The 18,831-nt window shown below is 38.7% G+C and overlaps 1 protein-coding gene across 3 annotated transcripts in view; it reads left to right on the top strand.

The window, feature by feature from the left end:
* The window catches only part of LOC119502743 (CUB and sushi domain-containing protein 3-like), a 407,722-nt gene that overhangs the window by 223,009 nt on the left and 165,882 nt on the right, over positions 1–18,831 (top strand). For all 3 annotated transcript variants that reach the window (XM_037793920.1, XM_037793919.1, XM_037793918.1), the window contains exon 6: positions 6,864–6,976. In XM_037793920.1, the coding sequence (XP_037649848.1) occupies positions 6,864–6,976 (113 nt within the window). The remainder of the gene's footprint in view (positions 1–6,863; positions 6,977–18,831) is intronic.

Genomic DNA, 18,831 nt, shown 5'->3' with positions numbered 1-18,831 from the left:
TTTATTTCACAACAATGACCCGCTAGCTGTACATTATCCTGCTTATTACACGGCTACTTACTTAAGAAATCAATCATTTGACTCAAAAATGGCCCGCCAGAGTCTGACATCAGAACTGCGCATATAGCAACGGTCTGTTATATAAAGCAACGGTCGGCTATAAAGAAATAACAGGATGTAGATTAACCAATGATTAACCAATCAGAATCGAACACAGACGTGTAATAAAATGTAGTAATGATTGCTGATACCGTCCCATACACACGCCAACATGTGAATAAAGGGAGAATAGGCACTTATTTCGTTACACTTCAAGCACTGGACCTACCTGCACATTTCTGGGAACGACCATTGTTGGTGGTTGATTGCTGACAGGCTCCTGTGCGGTTCTGAGTATTCATTATGAAACATTTCCTCCCAGAAGGAACTACCGCATTGGGATCCACTTTGCTTTTTACAATAGTGTGAGATGGAAATATAACCAGAGCAAGTAATTTCCTCTGGTTCCCCAGAGAAGAACACCAATTCTCTTTATTTCATAATAGAGACGCTCAGTTTAAATATAGGATCAAGAGAACATCTCACAGTCTTCTATTTCCATTTTGTTTCTTTAGGAATATGTCTTTTATTTCATGCAAACACACTATTCCACAAGCTTTGTTGATGGTCCATGACATCTTCAGAAAACTCTTTTACTGCGTTTCCACTTTTCCAAGTTTTAAAGTGTTAGTAGCCCTTAGTAACAAGCCTGGCTTCACCCAATCTATTTTACGCCTATGTCACTGCCAAATCACAAAGTAGGACACCCTCTCAGACCAAGGTATTAAAAAAAAATTATTAGAGCCCATCTGAAGATGATCTATAATACCTCGGGGCAGCTCTGAAGTGCCTTTATAGCAGATATCTTGGGAGAACACTTACCAGTCACAGACAGGAGCCATCAGCATAGATGAATGATTTAATAATGCATTACAAATTGTCCACACGGGGAAAATCAACCAGCTTCTCAGCAGCTCAGGCGCTGATGTTTTTTGGAAGTAGTAGGTTTCCTGCTGAAAGCATCATTTTAAGCTTTAATTATCCATAAAAGTAGTTACCAGGCGCACATCCTCTCGTCTTTTTTTTTTTTTCCAGTATCCTCGTCCTTCATGTAGTTTCTCGCCTGGCACCTATACATGAGGAGTTCCCAGCTGCTCTGGGGATCCAGATGGGTGACCTTTTCAGTCGCCAGCTTGTTTCTCTAACCTCCCAGCTACTGCTGTAAGAGAGATTTTCTACCTTCATCCTGCCGCTTGGAGTTGTTAAGTGCTTCCTGAGCATGCAGTTTAATATTTTAACGTCACACAAACTGGGCTCTCGGTATAGATTTATGATTTAATTCCTGTTTTAATATTGGAACAGATTGAATATGCACACACGCTGCCCCTAATGATGCACTCTGGGTAATGATGTCATTGCAGGAAGTGAATTTAGAGCTGTAAACATGAATTATATGTTTGTGTGTGAGAGAGAGACAGAGAAGAGAGGGGAGAAAGCAAGGGGGTTTGTAGAGAAGAAAGTGGGGAACAGAGAGTGTTGACCTACAAACAACTCCGGCAAAATAATAGTATCAAGATGAAATGCTCCTGCTGTGTTTCTTTGCTTTTCAGCCCGCATCAGATTAGAATATAGGACCACATTACAGTCTTGCTAGATACACATAGAAAAGATAAAGTATAGAAAGATTAGAGAGATACCGAAGGAGCAAGATCCGTCTCAAGTGGCACCATGTACCTTCTCTGAAGCACTGGTACCTTGTTCCCATTGTTATCCAAGTGTTTGACACAACCTTTCAGTGCTACAGTATTTGGTCGAAGCCGAGGCTAGTGTTCGGAGTTCTTTCTCTGGAGAAGGTTAATCTATTTTGGGTACTCGTAGGTCCCTCGAGAGTTGGTGCTCCTCTTGTTCCAATGCCTGTCGTTATAACTATTAGTTTATGCTTCATAATCCTTTACAGTCTTTGCAGTTAGTATCTAATAATTCACTACACTGAAGTATAGTAACAAATCATCACTTGCAGCAATTTAAATATACATTTATATTGTTTTTATTTCTTCTCAAGTGAAACACTGTGTACGTAACTTTAAATGGGAATCTATACTTGGGGGTCATGTGGCCATATTAGTCATTTAATTCAATGATAATATCTAAAATATCTCTTAGAGCAGTGTGTTCCGTAAATCTACCTCATGTCTTCATGCAAGCAATAATACATGATAATGCTCTGGATACATTATTTTTTGTCTTTTGTGTTATTTCTATTTTTTTTTTATAATTCACATCAAGTTTTGTGGCGGTACTGAGTTCCCCAGACTTTAGTTGTTCAGCCAGAAGACTGAAAAACAGTTCCCATCCACATAATAATATAAAATAAAATGCCTTCTTAATAATAATAATGAACAAATGCCTCTTCAATAATGAACAAATGCCTCTTCAATAATGAACAAATGCCTCTATATTAACAAACAATTAAGGAAACTGAAATATTGGTTTGTGTTTTTCCTTTTACCCTCCTTTAAAGTTTTCCCAAATAAAATACACTAAAAGAAATGGGTATAAAGGGTTTCATTGAAAATCAACAAATGAATAGAATACAAAAATACAGCCTGCAGGCGTTAGGCTATTGTAAGGCAAGCCAGCTGTTGCACAAATAGCACCTAAACGTCCCAGTGCAGGTAACCTAATTGGTTGGCACTTAACTTGTTTCCCCAACTAGGAGAGTCAACACTCTCAACAAACAAAACACAAAGATCACAGAATCCCAAAAGGGCCCAAAACAGACCAGAGTTTCTGGTAAAGCTGATAACACATGTTGCATTGAGTGAAGGAGAGATCAGAATGACACTGGGTGTGCAGTTTCCCTCCTCTTTTAAGCCCTACAGAAAGGGCGTCGTTACACCCTGATTGGCCAAGAGGGGAATGCACCAAGCTGCTCTCAACTATCATTTAAGAGCCAGTCCCCACACCCTGCGCAACAGGTGAACTGAATAACCCTCTAATCACTCAGCAACTCAACCAAAAAAACACCAGGGAAAAGGGAAACAACAGCAAACACCAGAGAATTGGCAGCTGCCACAGTTTGAGGTAATAATTTCTGTCCAGATATAAGCGGAATGAATTGCCATTTGAAATTTCAAATGTCTTTTGTCCACATAGGGACACAGATGTCAGTGATTATTGTCCAGCAGCTTTATTATCTGAACCTCTTCCATCTCATTTACTGTCCGGTCTCTCTTCCAGCTAATAGACTAATCCAGCATTGTTTGGCCATTGTGTGTTCAATTTGAATACAATTTCAATAGTCTCCTTGAATATGATCTACAAGGTGGTGACTGGTGTTTTATTATGTACAGTATAATGAATTATTTGGTGGCAGACAAAGACAATTGAGGAAACAAATAACCGGTTTCAAAACGTGCTTGATTGTTTGCCCGGAATAGACTAAAAAAGACACTTTATCCGTGAGTGCCGGTTATTTGTTTTTCTTCTGTTCTGACTACTACCTGGCACCCGATACTGTTCAAGATTTGGAGACGTGCTCGCTGCTATTTTCTATTTAGACAAAGACAATTACCATTGCTTAGGGGTAAAGACATCAAATATGAACTGCAACGTTCCCGGGTTGAGTGCGATCGGGGTTCTTTCTCTTCCTCTTTTCCATTGCTCTGTTAGCTACTTCGATCAAAGAACATATATTCATTCGATCCACAAACGATTGGCCGGCTAGTCGGCCAAAGTCTCATTTGATTGGATGAATTTTTGTAAACCCCCTCGAGTGCAGGATGAGTCATCAAACATTTTAAACCATTTACAGGAAGAGAAAATATAAGGATTTTGATCAGATTTTGATGTAAAAATACTCTTATACTGCTTTTTTAATTGTTCATTTAACAGGTAAATGAACAATTAACACAGGGACACAGGATGAAAACTGGGAAAATGTATTTTTCATGTCACTGGGACTTTAAGCAGATATATTTTGCTATTACAGTGTTACTTTTTTCCAGAGTGCATGACCAAAATAATCTCATAATATAGGTGCCTGCTTTATTTATGTTGGTCACAAATACTCACAGTTGTGTTATTGTATTGTTGTTTTGGTATTGTTATATGTAAATCAGGTTTGTTGTCTCACTAAGCCTGTGAAACTACTTTGTGTGTGTGTGTTTACTTGTGTGTGTGACTAATAGCAGACATCAGAGAATCCTACTGATCTAGGGCACAAGGTGACCCTCCCTCTGCTCACTTGCAAGCAAACACACACACACACACACACACAGAGAGAGAGAGAGACACACCTTCTAAAAACACCTGCTCAGCATTCTTGTGCTCCACTTTATCCCGCTGTTATTAGAGGGTACGCGTGTTGGATAGTAGTGTATATACACTATTATGCCACTATCCGTGTGTGTATGAGCACGCGTTTGTGTGCCCGTGTGTGTGTGTTGATATTAATGGACTGCGAAGGTTAACAGCAGGGGTTTATAGAAGGAGACAAGCAAGCATGAGAGGGCAGTCCATTTCATACTCATACCTGTGTCTCAAATGTAACAGCCAAGGTGATACTACTGGAAAAAAAAACGTAATGGGAGTAGAAACAGCACCTGTTGGCTGACGCTACAGGATGAAAGCACCATTTATCAAAGGACTGATGTACAGTATAGAAGAGGATTATTGCCAGCAGAAACTGTATTTCAGCCGCAGATATTTGAAATTATACAGGAGCAAGGGTGTTTTATTCTCTAAGTGTCAACTGGGTAGCAGTCACCTCCTCTGAGGCTGCCAACAATGACACTCTCACTTTGCCAACCACAAGAGCCTTGTTCATCTCCTCAGCCAATTAAGGGATCTCATCCTCCCCACTTGATGAAAGAATTGCAAATTGGGTCCTAGTATCTGCTAGTGCTGTGTGCACCATCAAAGCCTCAGCTCATAAGCTCGCTTCCAATGCAATAAGGCTAATATTGTTAAAAGTGATCCAGTAGTTGTTTGAAACCTTGTTGTATTTGCATATAACAGTCTATTAGGTACAAAACAGGTTAATAGTTGTGGACAGATCATTTAGAAATAATACAAATTAGTATACTGTGGTTCAATACAACACAAACGTCCTACAGAAGCTTTAGAAACTAACATGAGAAATGAGTTTGTGATCAAAAGTGGCAATCTTGGCAAGAGGAGTGGGCAAATATGCTTGCTTTATGCAAATGTATGTATATATTTACAATTGGATATCAATTAACAACATAAAACTATGACAAATATTGTCCAGAAACCCTCAAAGCTACTGCATTTAGAATAACAAATATGCTCTAATTATAACATGGCAAACTGCAGCCCAACAAGCAACAACAGCTGTCAGTGTGTCAGTGTGCTGACTTGACTATGACTTGCCCCAAACTGCATGTGATTATCATAAAGTGGGCATGTCTGTAAAGAGGAGACTCGTGGGTACCCATAGAATGCATTTTTCATTCACATATCTTTAGGTCAGAGGTTTACTTTGCCAAAATGTTGTGCAAGTTTGGAGCGTTATTTAGCCTCCTTTGCAACAAGAAAGTATGACATGGTTTCTTACCAATGGATTATTTTTCTAGTTTTCTAGTTTCATATGATGCCATTATCTTCACTCTGGCTTTAAAACTGAGCCCGCTACAATCTAAAAATCACAAGTTGCGCTAATGCGTTAAAGAAATTAGTGGCGTTAAAACAAATTTGTGTCAACGTGTTATTATCGCGTTAACTTTGACAGCCCTAATTTGAACACATCGTGACAATGTTATATAATTTACCTTCGCTTAATACTCATTTTTACTGAATAGAGCCTGCATCATACGCATCATAATGTAAATAATGGCGCCTTTCTTGCTGAGATCGGCAGGATGAGAGCTAGTTAACGTCAGCTGTTAGCAGTCGGTTAACAGTTAGAAGTTAGAAATAATAATAATTACTATAATGTGGTCCAATATAACACCAACTTCCTACGGAAGCTTCAGAAACTACAATGAGAATTGAGTTTGTGATCAAAGTTGGCAATCTTGGCAAGAACAATGCATAAGAAATACCAATTTCCTACTTCATTAAGAGCAATTGAGGCACCTTTTAGCATGCAGCATAATCCCCAGTTACTCCCAGTGGAGCTGCAGAAACAGACTGGCAGCGTTGGGCGGCGAAGTCCTGACACTGTATGTAATTCACTCTGTGTCATTACAGACACAATAGGCTTTGTTCTCGCCTCATTCTAGACAGCAGCTACACTCACAAAGACACACACGGAACTACACAGGCAAGACGGAGAAAGCTAGAAGAAATCTAAGTGAAGCAAACTAAACCTTAGGCTGATTTTTTTAGTGTCTGTTGTTGCAGAGACATTTTTACAGCTTGACTACCTTGTTTTACAGACTTGGGCTTTGTTCTTTTACTGAACGGCTACACAATTTGATGTGTTTTTCCTGCTCCCTCTAAGTATTTTTATTGGGTATGTTCTCATACACATATGTGTGCTCGTGCATGGTCTGCACTTCTATCATTAAAAGAGCCAATTGAAGTTTAAGACCTTCAGAGTGAGGTATTTTTGCAACACTCCTCTGCCTGATCCTCAAGGTCCTATTGTAGGATTAGTTGAAAAAAGGTTAACGGCTAGGTTTTGTAAGCTTGTGTGTGTGTGTGTGTGTGTGTGTGTGTGTGTGTGTGTGTGTGTGTGTGTGTGTGTGTGTGTGTGTGTGTGTGTGTGTGTGTGTGTGTGTGTGTGTGTGTGTGTGTGTGTGTGTGTGTGTGTGTGTGTGTTTCAGTTTCTTACAATGTCCTTTCTGTCTTTATTTCAGGTTGTCAGGCAGTAATGTCCCCTCTCCTGTCGTTAGCAACAAGAACTGGCTCCGACTGCATTTTGTGACTGATGCCAACCACCGTTACCGTGGTTTCAGCGCACATTATCAAGGTAAGATGGGTAAAATGGGATTACATCCAGAGAGGCAGGCATCTTAATGTACACACTTGCACACATATATGCATAAAGAGTGTTCATGTATGCTAAACAGAACTCTGTATATACAGTATCCTCTGATCTCTTTGTGTTTGCTAATGACGGTTCTTTTAAAGGTTCTGCTTTAGCTTCTTTGCCATTTTCTTTTCTCTTTTGCCTTTCTGTTTTTCTATTTCTCTCTGCTGCCTTTTTTTTCCCTTTTCAACTGACAGTTTTTCCCCCATCAACTTGCCTCTAACTCCCTTTAATTACGCTTGTTGACTCCAATCTTCCCGTCTCTTCTCTACTACAGTTTCTCTCACAGTCTCCATCTTTTCTGCATCTCCCCTCTGTCTAGTTCTCTCTCTTGGACTCTTTCTCTCGGGTAACCGCTCATAGGCGCACAGTTTGATTTCTTTTTGACACAAACGCTAACTGGTGGGAAACATTAGGAAGTTCATTTGGCAATGTTCACGTCTCCCAACAGCGATAATGAGCGCTGAATGTGTGGAGCAGCCTCACAGACACGCTGGAACAGATAGGGTGTATATTTCACACTTTACTTGCTATTCATACCCTCCCATGTTTCGTTTTAGTCTCAGATCACCTCTTGCTCAGTACTTTTAAACACTATTGGCCCCTTTTTTTGTGAATCACCGGTGCATGGTACATGAAGTCCATTCAACATCACAAGGTGCACACGGCATGGAGCTGTGTTTGATATTTCCATGGCCAGAGGCTTGCGCACCTGCAGCACAGATGGAAACAGGGTGTGATTGAAATACACTATCAGTTGGGGTTTTTATGGGCCGGCATCAATCACGGTCTACAAATCAACTCTACTTTAATCAAAATATTGGGAACATGTTTTATTCGTGTGTTTATTGTTGTAAAGTTAAACCAGTGTAAACTAAAGTCACGGAAACAGTACAGTGTGCCTTCCTCCACGCCTCATTGACCCGGTCTGAGTAGGCTGGCGGGCAGCACAGGCGTAAATCACGGTCATGCTTGACACCGAAATTGCACCGTGCCCCTTGATTATTACTGACACACTCCCTACTGTGCCTCGCCTCTCACTTCACAGCACATTCAAGTTCACAGCAAGTTACCAAAATACCAAGCAGACTCAGGCAAGAAAAATAAGGCATGCGCCCATCCAAACTGACGCCTCTCGGGAGCATGTGCTGTCCTCAAAACCGGGCCCTGTTTGAATAGTTTGTCAAGGAAAAACACTAAAGATAATGTGGATATGTTATGTTTGCATTTACAAAACACAGATTACGTTCAAATATGCTTCTGTTTCTATTTTCTTCTCCCCTCCCTCTCCTCTTATTGCATTATTTCTACATCTTCTCTTCTTAACTCGAATCTTCCACTCTTTTTTTGTCACTATTTTTTCCACACACAACGGTGTATTTTTCATAACGCCGTTTAATACTGTGGGTCTTTTAGACAGTAATTATGGTAATTTGCTTGTTTTTTCGTAGGGCTGTTGCCAGCTGTCACAGTCGCCACTGAAAAACCTTTCTAAGCATCTTTGAATTGATATTCATCTTTCTTCAGACGACAAATCGTGGTTTTCAATACATGAACATTTAGCGTCTGAAAAACAGGCTATTGAGGTAGAAATTAGCATCATTGCATTGAGCGAAGAGATCGCTAAGAGCCAAATCAGTGTAGAAATATTGTTTTATAGCTGGTATTATTGAAATGTTCCAACCCTTTAACCAGCAAATTGATTCCAGCTGTTTTCCTCTTTAGTGCTCATTGAGATTACTCTCATTAAATATTTAGATTTGAAAAAAAGTTTTTTTATGACCCAGTTAAATTTTACTGTATTGGTCACATGCGCCTCTTGCAGGACTGTGGTCAATTAAGACAATTAAGCAATTGAAACTGCAATTAATTCAGTTCATGATTTTAGATTAACTCGGCATAATTTCCCAATCTGGGTATGACGAGCTTGTTAGGTTGAATGTGACCCCAGATGACACCTCGCTGCAAATGTTGCTTGTGTTTGATTTTTAATGGACGACCACTATGGGAAGATGTCTGTGTGGTTCTCTTCTATATCTAGTAAAGTCTCAATGCCAAATAAAAAAAACAAAACACATGTACAGATTTGAATTAAGCCAAGGCACAGTGATGAAAGTCAAACCAGTAGGGATGTCACGATACCTGAAATTTAGTAGTCCATACCACTACCAGTGAAATTCCATGATTCCCGATACCAATTCGATACCACTTTGAAAAACAGAAGTAAAACGATAAATCACATGTACTTCAACATCCACTCCTTTATTACTGTTTGCATACTGGTTTTTGTTTTGAAGTAAAATAAGTCATAATTCCATCTATTCTCTATTTTATATTGCCGTGAAAACATCTCCTTCAAACAACGTTATCAGGGGAAAAATAGGGTGTGTCCCCTGGACACGACAAGATGCCGTTAGTCTTGAGCCCTACCGGTGAGTACCGTCACGGCATCGACTTGGTACCGAAGTATCGGTTCTTGTGACATCCCTACAAACCAGTATTCTTAATGTACACATGCAGCATGTACTGCAGTATAAAGGACCTTTTCAAAAGTTAAATCATTATTAAACCTCATCATTCTTTTCCCCTTCCTCTTTCTTCAACACAACTTTCCTCCCTCTCCCTCCACTTTAATTTTTCTCTCCCTCTTCCTCCTCTGATCCATCTTTCCTCCCTGATCCTCTCTTCTAGTCCTTATCCAACTACATCTCTCCTTCTGGCTCTGAGATATTCTTGATTGATTGACTGACAACCTGACCACTCCCCCTGAGATTTGGTTTTAATTGGTTTAATTGATCTTAATTGATCTTAATTAGTTTAAAAGGTTAATCAACATGTTAATGGGGGGGTGTCAGTGTGATAGGTTAGCTGATTAATTAGTGGAGTTCCTAACAAGCTTGTGATTGATTGGCTACTTCCTGTCAGCTGTCAGTCATTCCCATGGCCTCGTTGGTTCTTGCATATTAGCAGAAGGGCGGGTTGAGGTGCATGAAAAAGTTCCTCCTGATGAGAAACCTGTGAAACCTTCACATGCTTCCTAAGAATCTTGCAGATTAATATCATCTCTTCTCACACTACATGAATATATTCTCACACAGTCTTTTTTTACTTTGAAATATAGTTTAATTTCAGTGCCTCCTGTGGATTTCAATAAACCAGCCAGTGAAAAAAATTAATACATTACCTGAATTTAGTTTATTATCTACTGTATTTTTTAACATTACTACACTATAAGTTGGGAAATGTGTGTCAACCGCGTCACTGTGCAGTGAGGATCGATCATATTTTCCGACTGCAACATGCCACTACTGACATTGCGAGCTGATTGATGGATCTCCTATTGATTTCATATCTTGTAGAACCCCTTGCAAACCACTGGCAAATAAAGGAAACTTAAAAACATAGTAAATTACATGTGCAGCTCTTTTAAAGTGTTCATTTGATTATTTCTAAACTCGTTAACCATAACAGATTATATTATTTCATTTTTACTCTTTTACAGTTTTCGACTGTTTGTTTCCAGTATACTTTTATTGTGCTCTGTTCCACCGCATTTATTATTCTCTAACCCCTTCAGATTTACTCTTTAATTAGCATTCTTAGGATGTGCATCATCTCCACTTTATTATAAACAGTTCCACTTAATGATAATCCACTTTTTTTAGATTTTACTTTGACTGTAATTCCACCCCGCAAGCCATATGTTGTTCTGGTCTGCTAAATTCTGCTTGTCTCCAGGAGAATAAATTATAATGGCAAAGCCCTCGGGTAGGGTTAGTGAAGTTTAATGGCAAACACTGTATGAAAACAATTCCAAATTTGTCTCTGAGAGACTAAATGAACAAATCTGCTTTGGCAGGGCTTGTTGAGTTCATAAGCCATCGCTATGAGACCTCAGAGGGAGACGTTTGGCTCTAGGTGCTGCCAGCTAGCTGGACAGACTGCCGGTGTGTGTGTGTTTGTGTTTGCGTGTGTGTGTGTGTGTTACAGGTCAGCCACTCATCTCATAAAAACCTCCTCCTTCTGCTGCTGCCCAAATGATGAAGTTCTGAATTGATAATAATCTGCTAATGATTTATATCCACGTTTGCAGAGAAGCAGGCGTAGGGAGGCTGAAATGAGCAAAGAGCATCACAAAGGAACATCAGAGAAATAGAGAGAGGGGAGGCGGTAAAAACAGCGAGGAGATCCAGAAACGAGATTAAAAGACAGAGGGAGACGGAAACCAACAGAGCGAAATAGAGAACAAGGCAACAAAGAAAGAGGTAGATAGCCAGAGAGAGACGGGGGGGGGGGTTAAGAGGACAAGTAATTTGGCAGTGAAGTTTGGCTAAATATTTAAGTATTAACATTAAGAGTTTTTTAATGTCCCGCTGTCATAAATAGCTGTTGTAGACCACTTTAGAGGAACAGAGAGTGAACGTGTGTGTGGATGGATGGTTGTGTGTTCTTGGACGTAGGAAAAGCCCGTTTGTGTATTAGTGTACTGAGTAACGTAACGCCTGCAGCTCCTCTGCATGGCTAAACAACATTTACAGAGCTAATTGTCCATTTGAATGCTTAATTGATGCTTCAAAGTGATTCACAATGGCAAGGTTTGAAAACATGCCCTAGGCTATAGATGTTGATGGACCTGTTGATATTTATAGAAACGATCAAATATCTATAAATGCTTGCAATTTTAATTTATATAATATGTTACGTAGAATAAAAAGGAAAGTAGAGTCAATCAGAGAAAATTACAGTCTATTTTTTTTTATAAGTGTAAGTGTAATATTCATACATTTCTGTCATTTTTGACTGTTTTGTCAATATGTCATACGTTATCTCTCGGCTCCTTAATGCCCCACTTTACAGCCAAATACAAGCACAACCATTAAGTGTCCATTAGCATGTTTAATTAAAGCTCAGTAATTATTCAGCTACATCTCTGAGCGTAAGAGTAAACGATTTCCACTCCAGGACCGAAATGCATTTAAAGATTCAGTTCCTCCAAGTATAGAAAGCGTATACATATGTGATTGCTGAGTGTGCTTTGAAACACGCTGTACAGTAGGGTCTTTACTGTAGCCGCCTACTTTTGCGGGCCATGATGCAATCAGAGTTGATGTAGTCTCACTCTGGGAACTGCTGTAAGATCATTTAATCATCCTTGTACTCATTACATGTCGTTTTAGGACTGTACCCAAGCTATGTACGTGTGGGGTCTCACCCTGGGACGCTGGTTTATTAAAACATTCGGCTTGTATTCTGATGGTCTGTGGACCGTAGGCTAAAATACCACATGGGGGTTTCCTTAGAAATCGGCCACGTGTTATACAATAGCTGTTGACGTAGACTGAAAATGTCATTTCATGAATATCTTGGTACAACTTGCAAAAAGCAATTCAAGTCAAAGAATCCATCAGTAAAAAGTATATAATAATGTGTAAATATTGTTGACATATTTTAGACGTTTGGTAATATTGCACTACGTGTTGAATATATGCTATGAAAACCATCATATACTGTCAGTTCTGATGTCACTTTCAACCCTTTAGACAATATCTTTACCATTAAGCCGTTGGACGTGTTTCAACACGTAAAGAAAATGAAGATGCTCTATTTTTCATTATTTATCAGATATTTGCATTTACAATTAGATCAATTGAAATGGGGTAAAACCCTACAGATAGCGTACTTCGCACGGCAGCTGGATTCTCGCTATCTCACGGGATCACGCGAGAATCGCTGGATCACTGCTGAGCTACTGGCAGCTACGGGCGTGGCTTAGGTGTGTGTGAGACGACGAAACAGAGTGGCGACTGTTACTGTAGTTCTAAAACAACGATGGCAGCTCCTGAAGAGGTTAGCGTAGATGCTGCAATAGCATCAGTTATATCAGAACTGGAAAGTATTTCTTCATTGAAAGAAGGGCAAAGAACGGCACTGAAGGCTTTTCTCGATGGAAAAGATCTTTTCCCGACTGGCTTCAGCAAGAGTTTGATTGACAGGTAGTTTATCCTAGGGCTGTCCCGAAAACCATTTTTTGGGCTTCGAAGCTTCGGTAAGAATAAATAATAAAATATTCAAAGGAATTCAAAGCTTCACGGGGCAGCATGACACGGCAGGCTGACATGTTCTTCTGTCTGTCCGTCTCCATCTCCCCCATTTCAGTGCCTTGGACAGTGCCGCTACCGCACTACTGTACACACACACGCACCTCTACACACAACAAACAGCGATATCCATCTGAGAATAATTAATAATATAATATATGTTCCTCATTTCATAGGCTCTTTTGGGATTTATACACTGTTATTACATACTTTAAAAAATAAATAAATAAACAAAGCATTCAAATAGTAATTGGGAGGTTGAATACCATGGCAACGGTCAAAGCATTCGGGCTCTAGTTCATCCAATAACCTGCTAAGTATTTTTTTTTTTTAAACCTGCCCTTTTCCAAACAGTCTCCAATGACGCATTATCAAATTGTTCCGTGTTAGAAACCATCTGGCAGGTCAGGTTAACAAATAGTAGCAATCGTGACATTCCCCTTGGTAGTCATAGAGGAGGCACTAGTGGTGGGTGGTTGATGTCAAAGTGACATAGAAAGCAATGACAGTGGTGAGACATAACAGATCAAATAGTTTAAACATCACTCAGCCAGGATGATCATTGTTGACAACAGTTCCCAGTAAAGTCATTGGATAATAACTGAGGTGGATCCCTAATGAGATGATCAAATTATAAGGATAATTGTCTTCCTGCTTGAACCTTTAAAAGCTAAAAGCTTCATTACTGTAATTACGGTTTGAGATCTAAAGCCATTTACACTGAAACAACAAATCAGATTGAATGCTTCATGGCACAAGTTTGATCTTTTTCATATGCATGCCATCATGGGGTCAGATCTATGTCATAATGAATAAATGCACACAAAAGGATTTGCAAATGCATTTCAGGATTTATATACAAATTACTCTATACAAAAATATTTTTCAATATACACACAAAAAAAATCTTTAAATATATGTATTTAAAGAATTTGCAATTTTTATCAAAAACATTTGGATGTTACATTTATATACAAATTTAAATATACATATTTGTGGATTTATATTACATATATTTAATACATTTATATACAATGATAACTATTTTTTGTGTGTATTGAAACACATTTTTGTGGAGAGTCATTTATATTTAAATCCTGGAATACATTTCAAATCCTGTGTGCATTCATTCATTCATTATGACACTAATTTGACTCCATACACCATTTCTACAGATCAAATTTTGATAATGGACAGCTGGTCGCTTGAGTTACATCAGCTTGTGGACAGGTTGGGGAAACCGCGTTGTGGTAAAAGACTGAGTGATGCTCAAAGTTCCCTTCAGCAAAGCGCTGATGCCCAGCTGTTGCATTGCCATGTGTAGTGACTGTGGTAGATCAAGCCAGCTTCCAGATGTGACTGGGTGCGTTACAGTATGGTCTCACCCCCCAGCAAATACACCCTTAGGCTGCAGCTGGAAATGGGAACGTGTTCTCAGTCATCTTGCCTGTTAAATAAAAAAGGAACATGAACAGCTCTCCCCTAAAGCTAGAAAACCAGTGATTCATGTTGCCAAACGACCACAAAGGCCACAGGAATAATATATGAGAAGACAATTTTACAGTGAATTCACCCTTTTAAAAAGGTCAACTTTTATCAGTTTCAGGGTCATCAATTTTTCAAGAAAAACATTCTCACTATGTAATTATTTATATCAAGAACTGGGGGGAGGAGCCATAGCCAGCTATTGAGTCACACATACTCAGCTATTCAGCCACCTGTAAGCTACAGTTCATTCAGGTAACTGATATGAAAGTTGTTGAAAATCCATGTGATTGCGGTAGATTGACTAAACCTTTTGCTAAACCCTTCTTCGGAACAGTATCTAATCATAGCTTTGCAACCGTAATTAGGTACGGCAGGCCTGTCATGCAATAGACCCCTTTTCTGTTAGTAAACATGATGACATATTTCTGCAGGTGGAGGCAGGATAATTCTTTGAAAACGTTAGCTAAGGCTGGCCCGCAAGTTTTTTTTGGCCTGTTTTTTTAACAATGGCTGGAGAATTTAAGACGGACTTAAGTAAAAAAAAATGTATTGGGCAAAGGTAAATTCTAACATTATTATGATGTGTTCAGATGTAATCTTGTAAAATGTAGATTTTGGCGAGAAACTAGAATAAATCCAGTTGTTTGAAGGAGATGTTTTCACAGCAGTATAAAATAGATATTAGAGAAGGAATTATGACTTGTTTAACATTCCTAACACTTGCTCTAAGCAGCTTATAATATATCATTTGAACTACTAATGCCAATATTTTATTTATCAATAAAAACAAAAATTTGATCTCCTATTATTTGTGTGTTTTATGCAAATAACAACAACAGATGACTATAACAAAGTGAAAGGAACATTTCAATTAAAAAACAACATTTGAAAGATAAAAACGATCTGTATCGGCCGATATGGCTCATCAACAATGTGCATTCGGTATCTGCAGCAAAAAAAGCGTGATAGGGGCATCTCTAAAGTTATATTTGCCCCTTTTTTTCTGCTGATCCAATCCGTGACTCAAAACTGTGATATGATCCGAACCGTGAGTTTTGTCGGAAAAGAGAGTTTCAGATATGGAGAAAAAATATTACTAATAGTTTAGCTAAAAACAAGATTAACTAGCTCTACATTGCAATACAATAACAAAGGTGTTGCTTTATTGCCAAATTACGGAGCTAACGTCAGCTAGCTAACTACAGCTGATAAAATCTGCCAGCGATGATTGTCATTTCAACATTCCAGACATGAAACATGACATCTTCATGACATCGTCTAAACAACTCCATTTGAATCATACTGTCTTTGATTTTGAGAAATCACCTTTTTCAAACTCTAATAATCATTCCTCATGTGTTTTCATGAATCTCTCATGCAACATTTTCATCACAGTATCATTTAGTTTTACTCAATTTTACTCCTGATGAAACGCAGCCATTCAGTTAGCCAGACAGCTATGCAGTTTTTCAACTGGAGCCTATTGAAACAAATTGCAGTGCATACCATCACGCATTAAAAACCAGCTACATTCCTACAGTGTAATTGTCATTCACAAAGTCATCCAGTCAATCTACTGGTCAATCAGAATTTTTCTACAGTTACACTTACTGTAAGTAGCTCGGTTAACAGTGTCAGGTAAAAGCTTAGAGGATCTAGTCAGTCAGCCATTTGGTCTGGCAGTCTGCCAGTTAGCAGGTCAGTCAGCCAGCCATCTTGTCAATTGAATGGTTGCCAGTGTTTCCATTTACTGTACGAATTTTAGTCTGAACACTGAGAAATAATGTCTGGCTCTTATTAATGAGCATTAACATTACAGAAAGTGGAGGTTGAGGGAGCGGATAAAAAGTAAGGATGGAGAGATCCTGGCAATGCCTCAAAGTCAGGATGTCTCAGTTTACCAGAAAACACGATGATTAAAAGCACAAAATGAACCTCACTAGAATCTCCATGTCTAAATCTGTTAAATAGACTTAAGAAAAAGGTGTGATCAGTATTTGAAGCAAACGGGGGAGGAGGGGGAGAATTAAACACGGCTGAAAGGATATGATTCAGAGAAATATACCGGGTCATCAGAGGATCCTTTTTACTGCATCATTGCTACATTATTATTCTCTCTCAAACATCAGAGGTTGTTTTTGTAATGCATAATTTTAATGATGTTTTAAAACTGTGTAGTGCTGGTTTTAGACAAATTACTGAACATTTCAAGTGGAATGTTGTGCTATTATAATGCATTCAAGATAAAGGTTGTTACAGATCTTGTACTCTGGTATTGTAGGTGAATGATGGCCTTGTCTTTTACATGTATTTACACACCCCAAATGCTGTGTCAATGTAGACGTCTTTCATCAGTTTCACTAAACATGCAAAGCTGGAACAATTAATACTAATACTATAAAAAGTGTAAATGGGCCTCTTACATATAAACCATGTTTAAGTTGATGTCCGTAATGATTTTAACTAATAATATCTATACCCATTTGTGTGGTGATCACAAAACACTTAAACCCATTTCATACTTTGCTAATGTTGATTGGTTTGACATGTATGCACCTCTTCTGATTCAGCACATGCTGAAAGCAGAGCTCGTGCCCTGGGGGTTGTCCTCCAGCATTTTCACAGCATATTTTGTATTTTCATACATTGAAATTTAGCATAAATGCGGGAGTATGACTCTGTGCTAGCAGGTGCGTTTTCAAGGTTTTGCAAAGGCAGATTCCAATCAGCTAATTAAATCGCAGGCTTCCACACAACCTTCCATAACAATTTCACTGTGTTTGCTCTGCACCTATCACCACTGGAAGTTATATATTTCAGCTTTTAAGTGATGCAAATATTGTATAGCATCAAATACTCACCCCCTGTTGGCTCAAACAGTAACTTTTAGAAGTATGCAGTGCCATTCAGTGTTCTTCAGAAAGAACAGCAACCTTGAGCAACCAAAGCTTGAATTCATCAGCTGGGTTAGGATGGTCTGATCAAATATATTGCTGTTGTATTCCTTTTTATTACAGTAATAAGGCTGTATTGTTATGGTAAGACACAGAGGATTGTCTTGTGTTGAGCGCACAGGAAAAAGGTTTTGGAAATGATAAACTGTAATTACGGCTGTCAAAAGTTAACGCGATAATAATGCGTATCGCAAATTTGTTTTAATGCTAAAAAAATGTTAACGTAACTTTTGGTTGTAGCTGGCACAGTTTTAAAGCTAGTAAAGATACTGGTATCATATGAAACTAGAAAACCTAAGGAATCCCCTGGTACCAACCATGTCATACTAGCTTGTCGTGAAGGAGGCTAAATAACAATATAATAAAAATGGTAGCGAGGAAAAACTGGCCATTTTCAAAGGGGTCTCTTGACCTCCGACTTTAACATATGTGAATGAAAATTGGTTCTACAAGTCTCCCCTTTACAGACATGCCATTTTTATTATAATCCCATGCAGTTTGGGGCAAGTCATAGTCAAGTTAGCACACTGACACACTGACAGCTGTTGTTGCCTGTTGGGCTTCAGTTTGGCTTGTTATGATTTGAGCATATTTTTTATGCTAAATGCAGTACCTGTGAGGGTTTCTGGACAATATTTGTCATTGTTTTGTGTTGTTAATTGATTTCCAATAATACATACAGACATACATTTGCATAAGACAAGCATAATTGTCCACTCCCATGTTGATAAGAGTATTAAATACTTGACAAATCTCCCTTTAAGGTACATTTTAAACAGATAAAAAATGTGTGATTAATTTGCGATTAATCAGGATTAAATATTTTAATCGATTGACAGCCCTAACTGTAATGTAACTAGGAAGATGAAACATGATGTCCCCATGACAGAATGGAGGGAACGGTTGAACTGACTGCTCTCGCTGACCTTCAGTCATCACCTCGAAATCAATAGGCTCTTTCAGCAATGTGAAGAAAGCATTTTTTCTCCAATATCAGCATAATGAAAATGTCACACCGATCGTCTCATTCCTGTATTTCAGTGGCATCTTGACCCTGACCCTAACCTGTGACTATTTTTACAATGGCCCCTGCACAGAAAATAGGAACAACGCAATACCTTTTATGCAAATGTGAGTTTAACTCTAAATCACTTCTAATTCGATGTAAAGACTTCACCTACTGTAGTCATTCATTTGGTATTCTGTGATGCTGTTTCCTTGCTCAGAAAGTGTTTTGCAATAATTACTATGCACT

Source organism: Sebastes umbrosus, chromosome 15 (genome assembly GCF_015220745.1).
Source record: "Sebastes umbrosus isolate fSebUmb1 chromosome 15, fSebUmb1.pri, whole genome shotgun sequence".
Classification (NCBI taxonomy): Eukaryota; Metazoa; Chordata; class Actinopteri; order Perciformes; family Sebastidae; genus Sebastes; species Sebastes umbrosus.
The sequence above is the reverse complement of the archived record's forward strand: the minus strand, read 5'-3'. Positions and strand labels throughout refer to the sequence as shown.